Source organism: Stigmatopora argus, chromosome 21 (genome assembly GCF_051989625.1).
Source record: "Stigmatopora argus isolate UIUO_Sarg chromosome 21, RoL_Sarg_1.0, whole genome shotgun sequence".
NCBI lineage: Eukaryota > Metazoa > Chordata > Actinopteri > Syngnathiformes > Syngnathidae > Stigmatopora > Stigmatopora argus.
Genome location: NC_135407.1, coordinates 2859156 through 2881288, shown reverse-complemented (window position 1 = coordinate 2881288; position 22133 = coordinate 2859156). Strand labels below are relative to the sequence as shown.

Genomic DNA, 22133 nt, shown 5'->3' with positions numbered 1-22133 from the left:
AATTTCTCTTCATGTGCGATGAAAATATTGCTTTCCAAAATTTGAAAAAACGCTTACAATCGCGTGCGTTTTTGATGTTGCATGTGTAATACATTACAAGATGGCATTACAAGTGAGTACACTGATCCATTTTGACATATTGGTCCATTTACTGTCTGCAGACTTTCATGAAAGTATAAATCAGCCCACTCCCCCAAAAAAACCCAAAAGAAACACAGACCTAGTAGACGAGCGTGCGATGAAATCCAGACTGTCTGCCATCCGTCGCATTTAGCTTTTAGTGTGCGTACCGAGACCTCCAATCGCACACAAGTATGTTAAGGCATACTGACATGGCGTGAGACCTACTGTCAGTTCGCACCTGGAAGCGGGGTCATGCAAGGAGATGGGGAGCCGACACATGGGGACTGCGGAATGCGCCGGTGGGGGGGTGGCGTTGCAGGCGTGTGGAACGAGTGAAAAGAGAACACGCGAGCAAAGGAGATGGAATAAACACGCTTCATGAATAATTCAATGTAGGCCATCGCCCGAGAGACACGCAGACACACATGAACACGCGGGGAAAAAAAAACGCGTGTGTGCAGGTCACTTTGTAATGGAGGGATTACGGCGCTTTCGTGACAAGTCAAGTCTGATCCAGAGGAAGCACCTTAGGCGGAGCGCGGGAGACGGAATGGGGGGGCAGGGGGGTTGTTGTGGCAAGTGCCAGTGGTTAGCGAGCTTCCATTTGGCCACTGTAGTTTCCTTTTATGTAGATTGGAACCCTTTTAGGGACTGTGGACAGGTGTTTTTAACAGTGACACTTAAACTATTCATTTTTTTCAAGAAAGTAACTATTTTTGGTCACTTAATCGTGTTGTGATACTAGAGGAATGCGGCTTGTATGCTTTTTTTCCTCATTTGCATCATCCATTATGTGTTCTTTACTTTATTTCATTCATTCATCCTCTCAACTGCTTATTTGGGCAAGGGTTCCTGGGGTGCTGGAGCCGGTCCCAGTTAACAATGGCGGGGGTCCTGAATGGGTTGCCAGTTATGGGCTGTCTTTTTATTTTAATATTTATAATACCCTATTGTTTTTTTAAAGACTTTAATGTATTGTAGTATTTTGCAGTATTATGTAGTATTTTCTTGTAATTGTTGGCATCATGAAGTTCAAAAATCTTTTGATTTTTTTTTTTTAAACCTTTGTAGGTGTCCAATCCATTTTGGCTGGGAGAGGCGAGTGAACAACAACACAAAGAAACAATATGATCATATTGAAACATATTAAGGTTATTTTAAAAAAATACTGTAATTTTTAGACTACCGCTACTATTTCCCCCACTATGAACTTAACTTTATTTATGGTCCACTGTGTCTTATATATGGATTTTTTTTTACAAGTGGAGGAGCTGCATGTCTTTCAGTGTGGTTTAGACTCAAGTGAGATTTACATATGGGACAAAGCAGGTTTTAGTTGTAAAATATGATGGAGGTGGCTTATAGTCCGTGTTTTGCATTTAGCTTCAAACTAAGTTTATATAATAGTCTCATTTTCACCCTTCGTGTCCTTTTCCTTTTCCTTCAGTCCATCTGCTTGAAATCCGAAGGCAAATTAGAACTTTTACGCAAGTCACTTCTGTGGTCCAGACTTACACCCCCCCCCCCCCATTTGTTTTGACCCCAGCAGCTGCTGGCCTGGCCCTTGTCCTTGCCTTCTCCACCGTCGCCTCATGTCTTCCCGAGTTTAGAACGACCTTTTCCCTCTCCCAGATGAACCGCATCATCAATGGCGTGCCTTTATTCACGAGAACTAGCAAGACTTTGAATGATTGTTCGGGATGTGACTGGGGTGTTTGAGCGCCAGTCTTGTAGGCGGTTGTTACGCGTGGTTGTTGAACATGAGAGGACTTGGCAGGGTGGGTGATGTCAGTGCAGTCGCCGCTCTCGCTCGTGCCACTTCCTTTCTAATAAACTATCACAGTGTCGCCTCTGTCCAGCTGGCACTGTTGGAACACGTCTGCTTGGAATGGATAAAGGTGGTTTTGTCGGGTGGGAAAACGCAAGACGACTTGAGAGCCTATTGGAGCTGGGAGTGAGTTATCACGTGTCAGCGGCATTGACGCTGAGTGACGTCCAATCCTGTTGAACTGGGAGAGTTTGTAGGCATCATTCAAAGGATGCACATTCATTTCGGTTGAGAAATATTGTATTTATTTTTACACTTAGGAAAGGTGTTCTGTTGATTGCAACCCTTTTATTGCAACTAGAGACTAGTATCGTTGCTGAGGTGGAACTAAAATTATGTTGTTTGGGTTGGGGAGTCATATAAAGTGCAATATTTATTCATACAGATTTAGTTTAAAACTGCCAGCCGCCTGACCCAAGATGGCCGTCACCAGTAGGTCGCCGTCAAAACATAGCACTTGGCATCAAGTGTTTCCATTTTCGTAGTAGAGGTCCAATCCTTTCGAAGCACTTCACATTTCAATGGGATGGACGTCTAGGCCCGTCAATGGCAGCCAATGAGTTAAAAAGGTAGTCTGCAGAAAGTCAGTTTTAAAAATAATAATACTGAATATGAATTGTATATTTTTTTTAACTATATGGAATTGTTACAGTATGGCATCGGCCACACAGTCAGTTATCGGAATCGTGAGCCAAAAAATTTTCGCCATTGATTTATAAAAACTAAAATGAACCTCGATGAAGAAAAAAAACAACCAATAAATCATTCTTAAATATTGAGCCTCATTAATGGTTTAATTAATGAATGAGTTACTGTCCTCTTGCTTACACTACATGCCCTTTTGATAGACTAGTGACAAGTTGCATGGATTGCGTTCCCGCTCACCTGCGACGCTAATGAGGAAATACATGCACGCACGGATGAATGCTCATAATACAGGCGCACTTTATATATTAATAATTGTCATCATTTAATTTCACATTGTACTCGTTGTACTTTGAACAAACAATACTTTACCTCTGACTCTTCTTGTTAGACACAACATTTCACTATTGAATCCAATCTAATGAGCTCACTTGTGTAAGTTTTCCATCTGACTATTAAAAATTCTAAATGCTAATAAGGGCATTGCACATTGAGCAAGTCTACATTCTCCTTTTCTGCATCTTTACAATTCATATGATTATTGACTCGAGGAAATCTCAATTATTTCTGGACTTTGTGTACACTAAACCATATATATATATATTTTTTCAAGATGTTACTTTATCACGTCAACACGTCTATTATTAGTCATCTACTCGTGGGAAGATGCTATTGGCCAGAGTAGGATCATCAAAATTCATGCGTTCATGTCTGTATGTCGCTGCTTGTTTTGATAGCAAACTCCAAAGCGTATCTGGTCTGATGGCATTTCCTAACCTTTTTAGTACACAATCTGCTCTTTTTGCCCTTTCGCTGGCACGCATTCATGTTTAACAAACAGCGAAGTGTGTAAAAGCGGGAGAGAGCAGGGGGAAAAAATAAAACAAATGCCACTGAGCTTGTGTGCACTTAACGTCTGTATGAGTGGCTCCTCAACATTCTCATGGTCAGCAGTGCTTTGTTTTCCCTCTCGCATCGCTCTTGTCAACATTTTTTTTTTTTTTTTACCCTCTCCCATATTATTGACCTTCATGGGGCCGTCGCTTGAAGTAGAATTGCGTCTGCATTTTCTGCCTTCCCGAGAGGATGACGTTAACGGGCGGCAAATGAGAACATTAAAGCTTTAACCCTTTCCTGTGCAAGCTATTTTTGGTCATTCAAATAACTTCACCTCAATAAAACCTGATTAGATTTCGAATCATGATGCCCATAATAAAAATTCAATATCAATTATAGGGTTTTAAAAAAAGTGTTTGTAATCATGTTTTTTCATGTATTTTCTTGGCTAAATGCAATTATAAATAATAATGGTAATAATGCAAATCAAATAAACAAAAAAAGAACCATATTTCAATTATGGCTCCCAATAAGTTGACAAATTACCAAAATAGCATTAACAACAAATACTATTTTTAAACAGTTCAATTAATGAAAGGGTAATTGTTTTAACATGATTACAGTTTTATCTCTATGTATTCTCTTAATATAAGATATTTGAAAATCATTTTAATAAGATTTTTTAAATAGTAAAAGATATTTACTATTAACTCATTGCCAATTCATTCAACGTAACAACTAAAAAAAGATTTAGTAAATAGCTTCCTCCTTTTAAACTTTTAAAACATTCATTCATTTATACATATTTATATTGTATTTCATATTTTTCAGAATTTTCAAAATATTTTTACCTATATTTTTTATAACATTATTTTTATATACTGATGAAGTCATAAAATGCTTTATGTATACTTGTTAAAAGTTACATTTGGCATTAGGGGATTTTAAAAGTGCGCCCTATGAAGGATTAAACTGGGAAAACTGGCTGTAAATGCACTATTTCACTGCACCATTGACAGCGCCAGACGTCCAATTCATTTAGACGGCGAGGGTCCAACAAACTAATCCTCCCAGTCGAAATGGATCGGACGCCTCGCCTCGCCTATGGCACCGAACGACCGCCCTGGAAAGGGTTAAATCCCTCCTCTTTTTGGCGGCATCATCAACTCATCCTCCCGTGTTGTCTACATGCAGCTTAGCTCCATCTGGGGCCGCGGCGGTTCCAGTCCACTTGGGCTTGATTCCCTTCGGACATGTTGCGGTCATGTCACATTAAGCGCCAACAATTTTTGTGTCAGCAGCTTCCATCAGCGGCGCACGCGATTGCCTCCAAACGCCGCTGTTTAGTCACTCGCTACTGATATTTGTGTGGGTTTGCCGCACTTGTATTTCTCTACACAACACGGCCTTGCCGCTCCAGACAGTTTGTCCCTAAGGGATGTGCTTTGACTCTTTGTAATAAAGAGGCATTGGCTTAAACAATGGCACTCACAAGCCTTGTATTTCATTTTTATCACCGAATCTGGCTGAGTTTAATGCTGCCACATAAAGATAAACAAATGGAGTCTATTGAAGTAGCGAGGCACAGCCAGGAAGGGGGGGTACAACAACTACTCACACCCGCTGAGAAATCATTTAACCAGTAAGGAAAGTATATCTTGATAACAAAACATGGAGTGTTCTTGTCCAATGGTCTGTGAGATGCTAGTATCGAGCTTTTTAGTTGTCTTATCTGCCACATTTTGTTCTAATAAGAGGAATGATATTGGGGGGGTTACAAGAAGGGCTGCCGGGATTAATCGGCTTATCGGAGAGATGTTTTTTAGTTCGTTTGAAAATGTAACAATTTAAAGATAATGACTTTAATGGGGCTTTTGTGGTTGAAAAGTCTGTTTTTTAATAGTTTTACTTTTTCAGTTCACTTTTTTTCTTTATATATATATATATATATATATATATATATATATATATATATATATGTACATCTGTTTAAAACAAAAACAATCTCAAATATAAGAATACATGATTGAATATTACCATATTTTTTAGTTTTTCTGTTATTTGTCTTATAGAAAAAAAAGTTATATACTGTAACAAGGCGGCTATCTTAGGGGAAAATAAACAAATGCTCGCTCACAGTGAAAATTGATTGGGCGCCTATAATTGCCAATGGCGATAACCATTCAGAAATCAACACACACACACACACAGTATTCTGAGCTCGCCTTTCATACTTTAAATCCACCTAAAAAGCGCTCCTATTTGACCGAGTACAATATTTATAAAGTTGCAACTTCAAAACATTTCAAAGGTTAAGATCTGCATTTCTGAATCACTCAGAATCCCATCTCAACATCAAACTCATCATATATTAATACGTTCATCTGAAACTCTCTGCTGACTTCATTTCCATGGCAACGCTTTACATTCCCCAAAGGTTCCGAATGAAGGAATTAGTTTAATTTAGAAGCATGTGTACAACTCCCGATTTTGCTTGTAATCATTAAAGGCAATCATTTCCTCGACAAGCAAACATATTCTGAATACTAATTCCGTTTCCACTGTGCAGAAACAACGGTAAAGTTTTCGAAAACCCGCAGGCGTAAAAAGAAGATGGTGGGCGAGTTCTGACATACTGCGCGTTTGTTTGTTCGTCTTGGATTGCGGCCATTCCTCGCACAATCGCCACGTTTGGCCGCGCTTCCCTCAGGGTGCCGAGATACGGAAAGATATTAACGGTGGGAGGAAAAAAAAAACGCGAGAGAGGAAGGGAGGGTTGAAGACGGAGAGTGGGCGGGAGAGGTCAACGGATAGAGAGCGACGCGGGTCAACAGCAGACGAGAGGAAAGGAAGATAGGGGAATTTTCTGGCCAGGAAACTGGAAGCTGCTGGCAATGACCCAAGAATGTCGGAAAAATAATCAAAGTTTCATTTTGCCGTTTAATTTTCCAATTGGCTTAACCTCCCAGAACTGCTATAGTTTGCACTGGAAGCTGCTACTTTGATTGTAGATATCCCATAATGCATTGTGGCCTTCTGTGGTTTATCGTCCGGTGCGCCTTATATATGAACAGATGTCCTGTGTGCCTTATAGTCCATAAATTATAGTAATTAATGGAGACATTTTCTATTTTTCATTTGCTGCTAATATCTCCCGGTTGAAATAGATTGGATATATTCATTCATTGATTCATTTTCTGAACCGTTTATCCTCACCAGGGTCACCCTAAATCGGTGGCCAGCCAATCACAGGGCAAGATTGGATATATTTTTCTTAAATTAATTAAAAAAAAACTTACTGTATGCATTTTATTTGCACCCAGTCGCTCTCAAGTCACATGAATTTTGTCCCCCGAAATATTTAATTTAATTTCTTTTTACTGTTTATTTTTCCTTACCGATTATTCCTTTCCGATTATTATTATTATTATTGTTATTATTATTATTGTTATTCCTTACGATTAGATCCAAGCTGAGCCTGGTGCTTTTATAGTATTGTTGTGCTCAGATATTAAATAAATAAATCAATCTATGCTGTCACATAGAACCATTTATTATATCTTGAGGTGTCAAGATTCCCTGCTATTTGTCACATATTGAATAGCAAGGTGTTAAACTCCATTCGGATGTTTCACAGGAAACGATTACATTGACATTTTTCCACCATTTATTACCTGAACAATACATCACAATGCGGAAGACAAGTTAGACGATTCATCAACAGTTTCACTATCAATGACAGTAACAAATGTTAACAAACATTCAAACGCTCATGGATCAAATATGAATTCCTTCTCTTGGTAGCTAAATAATGCTGGTTCTTAACAACTTGTTCAATAAAAAAACATAGCTATAGTTCTTACGTACAAACAAGCACCTAATAGGCGTTTGTGTTTATATTTATTTGAGTCTCTGCATTCCAAACGGTCCAGAAGTCCAATCGTTAGCGAGCATCTCTCTTCCCCCGACGCAAGGTTTGACTCGGGAGACAATGAGCGTTTAACAGCCGCGCTCTCGCCGTGAGGCCAAGTTAAAAATACAGAAAGAAAGCTGTATCGATTCTCTGCTCGCATGCAGACAAACCTCAACTCCAAAGTCCACTCGGGCGCTGCCAGCGCCGAATTTCGAGGGAGGAGGCTTTCAGCTGGCGAGTAGAAGCGAAGCGAAGGGAAGGGAAGGCAAGGGAAGACGATGCTGCTCCACTGCTTCGGGGGAGGGACCGATCGATACGCTGACAAGCACGCACACACACACACACACTCCTACGCAGCAACTAAATATGCCGGCAGTTTTTGTGGCCTCTATGACCTCACGTTTCAACATGCCAACTATTTTTTCTCTCTCATTTACACATTCAAGACACTCTTCAAAATGCACTTTTACTGTAACAATGTACCATATATTGATACAAGGCAAGCCCTCCTTCTTAACTCATTGGCTGCCATTAACGGCAATAGACGTCTAATCCGTTTTGATTGGGAGGGACTGGCAGCGTGGGATTGGTTCATTTGGATTACTGATTAAATCATTGCAGTTTTCCCTAGCAAATCTCAATCATGGTTAATCAACGTCTAAAATTTAATTTGGTATTAATTGCACATCGTACACTAATCTCTTTAATGGCGCCATTTGTGTATTATTATATTTGTCACATATTTAGCATTTACCTAGTAACTAGTTTTACCAATAGACTTTTGAAAAATCAGGAATTAATCAATTTATGTTCATCTCTCTTTCAATTAATCACATTTTCTCTGTTAAATTTGTATTGGTAATGCATTAATCCCACAGTTGATCATTTTTCTCCTTGATTCAAAAAATAATTGAATTGTGTGGCGTTTTTTTTACAATCATCAGGTCCAAATTAGCCTAAATATCAAAGTGAAAATACAAATGCATGTCTTGCAAGAGTTTGGGTTTTAGGTAGTAAAACATTCTTTAAACCCAAAATAATCCTACTGTTTTCACAAATTAATCTTACAATTTTATCGTTTTCCCTATAAAATGCCAATTACACCCATTAATCCTTTTTTCAGACCACAGTTGACTTGAATAAAATTACAACCAAAAATGAATGTAAAGTATTTTTATAATTACATTTCAATAATTTGTAAAAGGAATCTCCTAAATAAGCATTTAAATAGTGATTTAATCTCATCGTACATGACGCAAAAACATTTGAATGGCGCCTTTGATTCATTGGCAACATCTTCACTAGGATCCATCCAGTTTTAAGTCGCGCTATCATGGCACTTAGACGCATCTCTCATCAATTTGTAAAATGGAGAAATAGGCATTATCTTGCAGTTATTCGTTCTCGGCCGCTTAGTCCCGAAACCCATCAAGTGAATGATTGTTTATTTCACCGCAGGCTGTTAATGTTGTCGGCCCCCTCACGACTGTCACTGCTCGTTCATGTTGGCAGTCTAGGCATCGTAATCATACAGATTCGACAAGTGTTTTATGTCGTGGCTGATATGCTAGATATTGTACAAGGCGTTAGATTTTTATTTTTAAACGCCACTTGTTTTCCGTTTAGAGTTTGAAAGTCATTCGCTAATGTGATTAAGGAAAGCAACCAGTGGAGTGGAGTTAGGGAATTCTAAATGTTGCTGTTTGGCACTGAGGGAAGCAATTTCAACATTTCACACTTGTTTATTAGGGTTTTGGGTTATTAGTCAAAGCAAGAAATTTATTGATTTTCATCATTTCTGACATTGGGAGGAGATTGTAGTCAAATGATTATGGAACTTTTTCCTTTTTTTGTACAAATTTACATATTAAAAGAAAATCTGGAGGGATGATTAACTCATTCATTGTCTTTGATTGACATCAACATTTTATAGTGAACAGGCGGTCTATGAATGGTTAATCCACCATCAAAATAGTTATCAAAAAACATACTCTACAGTTTTACTCTTCTCACTGGTGTTATTTTATGTTCATAACCTCTGTTAATGTTACTATTTCAGTCGAATATGAGCCATGGGTGAAGTTATTAAAGGGAAAGAAGACTAATTGCAGGACCAACGAAATAAGGATATTACTTTCTTCACCTCTTGGCCTCGAACTGCTTTTTTTTCTTTCACGGCCACTCTTTTCTCATCACTCCATCCGATTGGTTTGTTTGTTCAATCTCCTAATTGCTTGACTTCTCTCCCTTGACTCCTCATGACGCCATGTTGCATGTCTTAATTAAATGGCTGCTTTGATGGAGGCTGGCAGAAATAAATGGGGTGTCGTCGCAAGGGATGGCTCCTAGGGATTAATACCCCGAAAGAAAAAAAAATGTTAATTACACAACCGGGTCAAGGCTGCTTTACTTCGGAAGCTTAATGACGGCTTGTGATTGTGTTGGGAGGCCTCATTTTTCAATTCACACAGCGGGTATTAGGAAATATGGTAATTTTGGGTACACTTTTTGCTGCTAACATTGTCACATGGATTTGGAGAAAATAATTGTTGATGGAGTTTTGAAGAATAATAACTAAGTCAAAAGATAAATTAAATACATTTTTTTGAATGAATAGAAGAATAGGATGTGTCACTTTGGTGACAACATAACAAATAATATATACAACAAAAAGTTGGTCACTGTCCATTTTAGTCTTTAAAATGAATAATAAAGCAGCCATTTGGCAGACACAGCAATTTTTCAGGATAAAAAGATATTGATTGGCACTCCAAATTAAGCTTAACATATTTTTTTTTAAAACAAGAACAAATCATTTAGATATTTTAATTTAACTCCATTAAAAGAAATCATTCTTAGAATTAGAAATGACATCAACCAAGTTAAAATGAGTAAAAACAGAAATTGAGAGTTGAATTTAGAAAGCATCTCAAATCTAAAATCAAGTATTATAACTCCTTCTTGGGTGGTGTTTTCCTGAAAAGTGAGTTAACCCTACCAGTTATACCAATTTAATGTGAAATTGGAAATGCTAGCAATTCTGCTGAAATTCCACAAGAACAAAAAGTATGTTATCACTGACCACAACGATGGTAGCGATGCCCATTACACGATGTCCCACTTTCTGAAAATTGACACCACGACACACTAATTATAAACACTGTTAAATTTACGACTTTCGACAACATTAAAAGGCAGCATAATTGCTTTCTAAAGGGAGTAGATTTAAAAACAGCATCTTTATTGGATCTCATTAGATTGTGCAGGTGCTAATGTTGTAGCCAATGAGTGTATACTGAGCTAAATTACGCAAATCACCACGGCAATAATACAACGCAATACAACATCTGTACTTTATAGGCACATACTCGCTCGCTAGGGACGTGAAGCGAGTCAACTAAACAAACAAAGGCCGCCAAACAAACACGAGTCAATCAAGAAGTGTTGTCGGCGCTTCATCTAAGATTTCTGCTCAATCTAATGTTTGCTTTGCTTGCTTTTCATTTTCTTGATTAACACTTGACTTCCATTAGTTGTGCCTGGCTAAACATGTCCTGACATGACTTTTTAACTCAGCTAACATTTATTCAAATTCCACTTTTTTGGCGCATTTTCTCTTTTTTTTCAAAGAGCCATTGTCTTGGGTGTCCAAACTATGGCCCATGGGTCAACTTCAACCTGTTGTTTTACTGGCCAGCAGAAAATAATACACATTTTGAAAATGGCACCCACAAGAATCTCAAATCTGACCTACATTTTGCTATACATCTCAACATTAACACTACATAGTTAGTCACATAAACAGCGACACTCCATTACTTCCAATGTAAAAAACTGTAAAATTGCAGTATTTTGTTTTACATTAATTCATTTATATGCTAAACTGGTAGTTATATACATACAAAAATGATTCAATTGTCTTACATTTTTCATCCGGATTCCATAACTCACACAAAGAATTGTGGTAATTACTGTTCACACAAGTTAAATAAATTAAATAATTTTTTTTGAATGAAAAGAAGAATAGGATGTGTTGCTTTGGTGACAACACAACAAAAAGTTGGTCACTCCGTCCATTTTTTTTCTTTAAAATGAATAATAAAGCAGCCATAGCAATTTTTCAGGATAAAAAGATATTCATTGCGACTCCGAATTTAAGTATATTATTAAGCTTAACATTCATATTAAAAAAAAGAACAAATCATTAAGTTTTTTTAATTTAACTCAATTAAAAGACATTTTTAAAAAAAGTGAAAAGTGAGTTAACCCTACCAGTTATACCAGTTTAATGTGAAATTGGAAATACTATTTTTTTACATTAATAAATTTATATGATAAACTGGTAGTTATATACATCCAAAATTGATTCAATTGTCTTACATTTTTCATCCAGATTCCATAACTCACACAAATAATTGTGGTAATTAATGTTCACACAAATTGTATAATTTTGACAGAAAACATTTGTGACTCAAATTTGACAAAAAAACATCCCCATATTCATATCCTATGGGGCTGCGATTGGCTGGCCATCGATTCAAGGTGTCCCCCACCTGGTGGCTGTAGTTAGCTGGGATAAGCTCCAGCACCCCCACAACACAACCCTTGTGAGGATAAGCAGTTCAGAAAATGAATGAATGTTTGCTTAGTTTGCAAGGATCCCGTGTGCTCAATGTAAAAACAGCTCGTTTTTCTATCAATTTGAGTTCATATATCACTCTTCATAGAACATGATCTGATATTTAATCAAAAAATCCAATACATAAGAACTGCCAATCTGACGAGTGAATTGGCCATCATGAAGGAAGGGAGTTTAACTCACTACTCATGCTGCCAGTGACAATCTAATTAGTTCACTTGAAGATCTGCTGATTAGTTGTGATATGTACTGAAGAATCCTTCCTTCAAATTCATTTTAGAGCCATAATCATATTGTAAAGTGGACTGACAGGACGTCTTTCAAGTGGAAAACAAGATTTGAGTTTGCGATGAGCTTGCAGAAAAAAAAAAGATTTTATTTCTTTACTTGCATATGTTGCTTTTTCAGTTTTGGTGTGGAAGCGTGTCGGGGGTCCTCGCCAACACTGCCGTCCTCGACAAATGTGTTTGCGTGAGAATGTCAGGTAATTTCAGATGCAGCGCTTTGAGAAATGAAATTCTGCGTTCTGGCCGCTTTTGACAGTTGTTTGCGTCATTTTGCGCACGCGCTTGTCACTTTGTGCTAACACACAATTTCTCCTTCAGAGCAAAGATAGCTTAGGTAAGAGGAGTAATATTGATTTGTATTGCTGCTGAAGGTTAGGCTTGCTCACGGCCTTTTAGGCAAGGAAAAGGCATTGCGTCACGTCAACCTTTCCTGCTACTCTTTCAGCATCATTGACAATGATAGATCAGTTTATCACATATAACATTAAAGCCATTTTTTTTGCAATCAGTTGATCAATTGAACGCTAATGATTTTTTGGGAGACTGTTGTTTTACTTGTCAGTATAAATATATAGCATAGTATATGTATTTTTGCAATATGCTTCAGAAGTGTTGCTTGTAGCCCTCAACCCTTAAAAATAAACCCATAAACTTGATATTTTTACCCAATTCCAACACTCTGAAAATGGTGTGATCAAGCCTGAATTTGGATCGCATGATCAGACGTGGGATATTGCTACCATTTGTCATTAAAAAAAAGCAAAATGAGGCAAAAAAGACTGCTCTATATTTAATTAGCACAATATCCTACCTCATATGTGTCAAAGTGGCGGGCCGGGGGCCAAATCTGGCCCGCCGCATCATTTTGTGTGGCCCGGGAAAGTAAATCATGAGTGCCGACTTTCTGTTTTAGGATCAAATTAAAATGAAGAGTATAGATGTATATTAAATTTCCTGATTTTTCCTCCTTTTAAATCAATAATTGTAGTTTTTTTAATCATTTTTTCTGTTTTTAGTTCAAAAATCATTTTGTAAAATCTAAAAATATATACAAAAAGCTAAAATAAACATTGTTTTAGATCTATAAAAAACTGAATATTCAGGGCTTTTAATCCAGTTCTTTTAATCCATTTATTTAAAAAAATCTAAATATTATATCTAAAATGGTCCGGCCCACATGAAATCGAGTTGACGTTAACACGGCCCGCGAACCAACCCGAGTCTGACACCCCTATCCTACCTATTTACTTCATATTGTGACCAATTGTTATTTTGTGGATTATTTGTTGCTATTTTCAGTTGTCTTGCATGCATTACTCAAATAGGTTGGGTGGGTTTTTATGGTCTATAGATGGCAATAATTCCGATATGAAGTTTGATATCTATTGGGCAATATATTTCATCCTATCCGACATTGTTTTTGCATTCGACATCGGAATATGAAACCGAACTGGAGGGGGGCCTGGTTTTCCCAACAAAAATGTCTTAATTTGCTTCATAATTAACTGTGACGGCATTGATTAGATCAGGTTGTTTGGGAAAAGCTGGGTAAAAATGCAGTGGGAGGCTAATCAGATTCGCTGAGCAGACATTTCGCTAAATGGGAAGTGAGTGGGATGTAACCCATCATTTGCATATATGACCCGGTTATGGAAATTAACAAGCATTATCTCCTGCCTGCAGTCTGCTGTGACAGGGCCATTCTATGGGATTCCTTTTGAATCAGCCAATTCAACTGTGGGATGTAAACTTGAATGAGACTGGTCTACTAATGCGTGCAAACACACTTGCACGCCGCCGTCCAAATCACTTTTTTCCCATTAAGACTGTGACCCAGATATGGAAAAACCCTGACCAAATAAATAGAGTTCCCAGGAGTGCAACATTGTGTTGTGTACCTTGATGTGGAGAGAAATTTGGAATAAAGGAAATGAGGTCAAGGATTTTTCTCCTCAACCGTTGAAGAGAACTATTAGAGTGGGGGGGGGGGGACTTGAGATGATGTATATTAGCGGCTGTATACATTAACGGCTCGTATAAGAGGTCTGGGTGCATCTATTAGAGCGTATTAGCAGATGATTTATGACAATGGCACAAGTATGATTATGCACACGCTGGCTTTCTCAGAGGCAAAAGATGATCATTCATCTCTATCAAGGATAAGATGAGGATAAAGTGGGGGTGGGGCTATTTTCTGAGAAGGGAAATGTAGAAGAGTAAGCATGTCAGAAATGGTGAAGAATTTTGATCGCAAGAGTGTCAAACTCATCTTTGACGCGGGCCAAATGGCAGTTTTGGTTTCACAAAACAAACAGGGCTCCCTTAACTGAGTAATTGGCTGGTGATCAGATTTTTTGAAGATCTTAATTGCAAAGTATATACGTATTTTCACGACTATAAGGCGCACATAAGAGTCATACATTTTCTCCAAAATGGACACGGTGCCTTATAATCCAGTGCGCTTTATATATGGACCAATACTACAATTGTTATCACGATAAAATAAAATAAATCAGTCGATAGGGTACACCATCCTTTGTGCGTCCTTTGTGTGTGTAAAATACAGAAATAGCACTCGTTACTGACACTGCGGCCAAAAATACGATGCGCCGTATAGTCGTGAAAATATGGTAATACGTTTTTTTAAAGCATTTATTTATTGCATGGACCCCACTTTTTTCAGTTGAAGGTGATAAATGTCAGATCCATGAGTTGTTTGTGTCTTTTCCCCTAGTTTCTAAAGCAGAGCTGTTAAAGTGTGATTAATATTAATTATTGTGGGCAATCAGCAGGGCTCGCTTTTATTGTTAAGTGCTTCATGATTTATTAATGTTCATGTTTAAGGTTAATGGAATTGAGGAAAAATAAGAGGGCAACTTCAAATTGATTTCTTTCTCAAAGGCAAAAGTCAAGTAAAGTTTTTTGAGGATTTTGACCTTCGATTTTTTGAAGTAATAAAATGGGGTGTTTGCATATGCTCCTGGGAACCATTAATGCTCCTTGTCAAATAAGTTGAAAACAAAAAAAAAAGATTTATGATAAGTTATGATAAAATTCCATTTGACCTCTGACCTTATTACTATAAAAGTCATTGCAACATTACAGACAAACTAATTTCATTGTATGTAACTTCTTGGACAATACATACAAACATCCAATTAATCTAAACTGGGAATTTCCATCATTCTGTGTCACTGACCACACTAGACGTCCAATCCATTTTGACGATTAGAACGTTCATTCAAGCCCCCCTCACGGACAAAATGGATTGTACGTCAATGTCACCCAACCAGATCAGTAAATTCCCAAAACTCATCAACCCCCCCCCCAAAAAAATCCTTTGCCCCCAATCCATTGGAAACCCTTTCCAAATAAGCTTGTAAAAACGCCAAGGTGCCAATTTAACCAGTACAAAATCTAAAGCACGCGGCGTGCGAAAATAATCGAAGCGCTCGGCAAACCGAGACGGAGATTACAAATCCATCAAGCCGTCGGAAAGTGAACTACCGGCGTGAAAGCAATCGAAAATGTAAAATGTGCCGGGGCGCCAAATTAAAAGTGGGAAAGTCTTCGCGCTTCCCCCCCCCCCCCTGGCTTTAAAGCATTTAGACATGACAGGTCATGCCACAGTCTCTTATATTCTCACTATAAGACCTCAGTCTGTCAGCTCAAATGGCGGTTTCTTTCAGCCACGCTCATTTGTATGCGCGGCGTGTTTGCTTATCAGTAGTCTGACTCCGTCTATCTGTCAAAGTGAAGGAGTCCATTTTCCCTGCCTGTTTATTGTCCTCTCTTTGCACAGTGCGTAGCCCACAGTCTTGCGCCGGTTGTCGGTCGGAGGATCCGTTTCTCTGGCGGCGGTTGGTCTCCTGCCACGCCGCCCATCTTGGGATGCCCGTGCGTACGTATCTTTAGTCTAACACCTTGAAGCGGGAGATCCGCGTGCCCGTGTTCTGCCGTGTTTCGTTTAATCGAGCCTCCCAGTCGACACATTGGACAAATTGATCAGTTGCTTTGCCAGCTGTCCTGGCAGATCTCGCCTTCTGTCTCGTCTTGCAAATTCACAGTTTTACTTAAAGCATTTATATAAGGCAATGAATTTGGAAAATCGAAGATTGGAAGTGTTTCTTATCACGAGAGAAAGATGGGATGTATACTAGGGATGCCCCGATACACAGGATCGCTATTGGCATCTCATTCGGCTATTGTTGGAATATCAGACAGTATCGGATTTAGAAAATCGGATTGGGATTGGCAAAATATATCTTGAGGAAAAAAAATCTAATCGGAAATCAATGCATTCCTAATGTGAACAGATGTGGAATGGTGTTAAATGAATTTGGTAAATGTTGGATGATGTGGAATTCTGTTGATTTTTAATGTTTGAAATGGGAAATCTGTCTGAAGTGGAATTTGAATGATAAATAGAATGCAATATTGTTGAATGATGTGTAAGATGGAATAATGTTGAATGATATAAAATATTGTAGAATAATTTGGGGATGGTGTCTAAATTCGAAGATTAATCAGTAAATGAATTGAATATTACATTGAATTCAATGGGGATTAAACCGAAAAGCTTTGGGTTGCTTATGTTGAATCTCCCTCTAAAAATGAAGTGGATTTTTTTAATTATTATTCAAAAACGTGTGGGAAATTAGAGATAAAATCATAATTTTGTGGGTCAAAAATACAACCCCGCGTCATGTGTATATGGCAAATGGTCAAGAAGGAGCGGTGAGAATCAAGCAAAGCATGTGGGAGGACTAGCATGCTGGAAAACATGGGAGGAATGATAATAATAATAATACATTCATATGTGTGAATGCTTCCAGGATGAATTGCGGTCTTTTCCTTTCCGAGCTTCATTTCCTTTTCTCTCATTCTACCTTTTATTGACGGAAGGCTCACGGTCCGTTTTGACTGACATGACCTTGCGCGGCATTGACTGGCGCTGACCCTGTCACTGACCTCTCGCTGTGGAAGTTGATTGGCAGCCTGGAAAACCAGCCTCCTTTGTTATCAGAGCCGCTCATATCCTGCCCGCGTGCCCCTTATTATTAAAACACACCTTCCAGGTGCATTGCCGAAATTGTCGGCGCTCGCTGAATTCAGGAGATAAGTCGTAAACACGGTTAGCTTGCCGACGCGCGCTTTACCAAATGAATTTGCGTTGTCCGCCTTGGCTTCGTGGTCTGGCCGTGGCGAAGGATGGGTGACGAGCGAACGTTCTGGAACAAAAAATATTCCAGAATCGTGTTTGTGATGTCCCCAGGCTCGAATGTAACGGGCAGCTGAAAACCAGAGGCTGTTTCGTGCTGTGAGATGACAGACATTAAAAAGTCCATTACAAGGTTCTTATAGCGAACACAAAGCCACGATGACCAATCTTACACGGGTTGATTCTGCCGTGAAACATAGTTGTCGGGCAGAACCGCAAGAGCTGACGAATAGCCAATCGATATGTAATCGCTGGCTTTGGAAAAGATGCAGTTCATTTGTTTGCAGGTTGGTAAATAAACCACACGGTTTTAAGTGTCTTTTTATTTAGGTTGGCAACTCAGTGGTTGCCATTGATGGTCAAAATGAATTGGACTTCTCTCATCGTTAGTTACAATTACAGTCATTCTTCTACTTACGAAATTAATTGATTCCAGAAGTATTTTGTAACTTGAAAAGAAAAATAATTGAAAGATGTAAATCTTTATTTGGCTTTTTAAAAAATTCCTAACTCTCTATTTTTGAAGCCTAACAAAAAGAGGACATTTCTGATCGTTCAATTGCTTTCCCCTTAAAAATGTCACAAATATCCCTCATATCTACCTGTGGACAGCTTGAATGTTAAACTTATTTCATGCCTAAATTGTCAACCCTGGACGTTGATGACCTGTAATTTGTTTTTGATGGGAGACAGTGAAACGTGAAAAATGTCAAAATGCAAAACTGAGTGGAAAAGTGGCTAACGCATAGCCATTGTTTATTGTACAGTCTCAGAAGAGAGATCAGAGTATCGAGCGGGACCCGGCATCCCGATTTCACACCCATTATCACCTGCTCCGAAGGCACGGCGAGCGAAAAATGGAGCATTTTTTTATTATTATTATTTTTTTATTCGGCGCGTGTTTTCGAGAGCCGTCTTGTCACGCGTGCATTGAGCTTCATTAAGCCGCTGTTGCGTGGCGTGCGGGGCGCTCACATGTTAGGTCGCCGGGCGCTTATCACCCTCAACCACATTCTCACCTTTTGTCATCGGCGCCTCAAGTGGAGCGCTTGCACTCGAGGACGTTGTCACTATTTCGCACGTCTTGCAAATGGAGTGGGGCGGTAGAAAACAACACCCAAAAATTGAGTTTTTAAATTGTAGGTTGCCATATCTATCTTTTTTTTTGTCTTGTGTCCTATTTGATAGCTTTTGTGATGAGCAATGATCTCACATGATGTTAAAATTGTTCTTGTCAAAATCTTTGCGCTTCCCTACAGATTCACTTGTGTATTTTTGAAAATGTGTGAGTGGGTGGGAATCACGCCGCAATTCCAGGGTTCATAACGTACAAGAAAGTGTTTTAAAGCTACCAAAACATTTTATTGGTATAAATTCACAGTTACGCCTTTCCGAAACACGCTCAATGGTTTTTTTTTAAATTTCTCCTGCTTGTGATACAATTGACACTTGTCTGTGACTTAAATTATAATCAATGACGTCCCAATTTAAGTTGTATAATAATATCAATATTGTAACTGTATCTACAGTAGCTTTTCAGTTTGTCAAAAGGTGCAAAACTATGTTTCCTGGCTCCTATTTTCATGTTTTTTGTGTTTTTTTCTTTCTTTTCTTTCTGTCAGCGTGTCCCCCCGGATCCTACAAGATGTCTTCCAGGCAGCAAGAGTGCTTTCCCTGTCCAGCAAACAGTATTTCCGAGGATGAGGGCTCCGTAGCGTGCGTGTGCCGAGCGGATCACTTCAGAACTCTTCTGGATTCGCCTTCCTCACCGTGTACACGTAAGATAAGTTTACATCTGTTTAGGAATTAATGCATTCATCGGTTATATATGCATTTTATGTTATGAATTTTTTAACTACCTAATTATTGATTGATCAATTAATTGTGGCGGTGTTTTGTACTTGCAAACATTGCCATTTTTATGTAGTGTGAAAGCTAAATCGTCCAATTTTGAATACTAATTATAAAAATATCTTCATTCATTTATTTACAGCAATCAGTGAATATTTACATTTTAGTCGTTTTTTATTTTAAAAAAATAGGGCAGACTATATAAAAAGACTATTTACAGTTTTTTTATGTTTTTCTATAAAAATTCCAAATTAATTACAAATAAATACGAGGGAACTGTGTCTCTTAACAATTAACTATAAGAAATCATGAATGGTTGAGCAGCCCTAGTGCTTATATATGAGAAACTGGAATCATTTGTACTATTTTTCATGCGAAAGGTTTTGCATTAAAAGAGCAGTCCTTAAGGTTTTCCATCTACTTGACCATCTGACCTGCAACCTTTCTCCCCTCCTGCTCCATTCCGTGCCTACATTTCATCTCTTCCTCCACCTTAACCTTCACCTCACTTTCACCCTTTCTGCTATTGAATTTCATTGAAAGATTGCCAAGCACACCCCCAAGATAAATACAGTACAAAGTATGCGTCTTGTGCTCTCTATTTTTTTGCACCTTGAGACCCATACAACCATCCTTTATTAAAATGCCTTTTTTTTCCATTGAGTTTCATTCTATAGAGATTTAGCGACAACCAGATATGAAAATGGGACGATAAGAGCTAAATCCAGTCTTCTCAACAAGCTTTTTTTCTACTTATTTTATTCTCTTCCTTCAGTATTCCTCCCTCATTTATCTTTTAACATTAGGTTCACATTACGCGTATAATCAACCCATTAGACCATTTTCTTCATCTTTATACATTACACAGATCCATAGAAGTATGTCTATTTGCCGTCCAATTGCTGATATAACATTACACAAAAGAGTTATTGAATGGCTGCACTTGTTTAAAAGGAAGACTGTTAAGTTTTTCCCCTCATTGAACATTTTCGAATAATGAGATCTGTTCAAGTTAAAGAAACAGACGTTCATCTTTTTTTCAGTTTTAGCGCTAGCAGTGGAATTAAGACAATGTATTGAGTGGAAATACACGATATTAGATATAAAATTAGCACGTAACTCAATGGCTGGGAGGGCTGGAATGTAAAAGGCCAAACTTTGGACCGTAACGCTTCATTTATGCCATAATAAATTGGCCCCTAACCACGTCCTTGAAAATCACGGTTTGCCTCCAAACACGTTGACGTTTTAATTACTGACGCAAAAACAGGAAAAATATGAAATAAAAAAAGAAGGAAAAAAAACAAAAATGTGCACATAGACTATGGATGTGTATTTATTTATCAAGAGTAGTATGTGGTTATGCAATAACTTTTTTGATTCTGTGCAATCCTCCCTTGAAAATCCTTGCCAGCCAGGGGGTCTATTTATTTAGTTTTATGGCTTTGGTTTTCAATGGCTCCCAGAGTTTCCCAGATAAAATGGATTAGACATCAAGTATAAAGTGATCATGAATCAGGTTATATATATATATATATATATATATATATATATATATATATATATATATATATATATATATATATACACACACATACATATATATATACACATACATACATACATATATATATATATATATATATATATATATATATATATATATATATATATATATATGTATATATATATATACTTTTAAAATGTTTAAAATTGAAAATTTCATTTTTAGAAGCACAATTTCTCATTAAAGATGTGGGAAAATGCAGTTGCAAAAGGATAAACACCCAGTTTTTTTAATTAATAATTAGTATTTCAAAACACTAGTTATTATTTTTTCCATTGAATTTTCTGTACTGCTTATCCTTTCAAAGCTTGTAGGGGTGCTGGAGCCTATCCCAGTCAACTATGTGCAGTAGACGGAGGACACTAAGAATTGGATTTTTTTAAATCATTACAACTTCCAGTGTTATTTTATATCTATTATAATTTATAACAAAAATTCTTTGACTGTAACTGTTTATCCTACCCTGGTTGGAAAATAGAGTTCAAAAAGTACATACTAGGCAGCATCAGCCCGTTATTATCCGTTCCGATACTCATAGCAACACTAATTACAAGCACGACTGCTGTACGGGTGTGCTATCTGATACCGATAACATCTTGCATGGTAGAGGTCTCCTACCCCCCAATTTGAACTGTGAAATAATGTTCACCCCTGAGTGAAATCCAAATATATATGGAGAGCGCTGGAAATGGGCATAATGGCTCCCTTTTAAGTCGGCAGCAGCACTCAGCACTCTTCTTTGTCGCTTCCCATTTGGTGTTTTCTGCGTCCTCTCATCCATTTCCAAGCGCCGCATACCGCCACGCTATTCTTCATCCTTCTGTCAACCCCAAATTCCATCGCTCTGTCCTCCAGCAACGAGCACACGCGCTACAATCTCATCCCCGCTGTCTGCGCATTATCATTTCATCCCTCATCTTTTGCCTTTTTTCGCCTCCCCTGCATCTCTTCTTGCATGCCAAACAGCCAAAAGCCTCCAATAAAGATGCATTACGGGGCCAATAGGACAAAGACCATACAGGGGTGCCGTATCGATCCCTGCATAGAGAACAGCTTTGTAATTAGATGGTAAAATAATCGGCCGTATATCCAGAGAGCGCTAAAAGTACTGGTTGTGTGCCTACGTTCACACGAGAGTGCGGTCATACTGGATTTTACGGCCGGCTTTAATTACGATATTGATTGCTGAGCTCTCCGATCCGTGCGCGATAATGTTTATAGC

At 38.1% G+C, this 22133-nt stretch overlaps 1 protein-coding gene across 2 annotated transcripts in view; it reads left to right on the top strand.

Moving 5' to 3' along the window:
* epha10 (EPH receptor A10) overlaps positions 1-22133 on the top strand; it is a 119456-nt gene that overhangs the window by 54004 nt on the left and 43319 nt on the right. For both annotated transcript variants that reach the window (XM_077590167.1, XM_077590169.1), the window contains exon 4: positions 19116-19271. In XM_077590167.1, coding sequence (XP_077446293.1) covers positions 19116-19271 — 156 coding nt within the window. The remainder of the gene's footprint in view (positions 1-19115; positions 19272-22133) is intronic.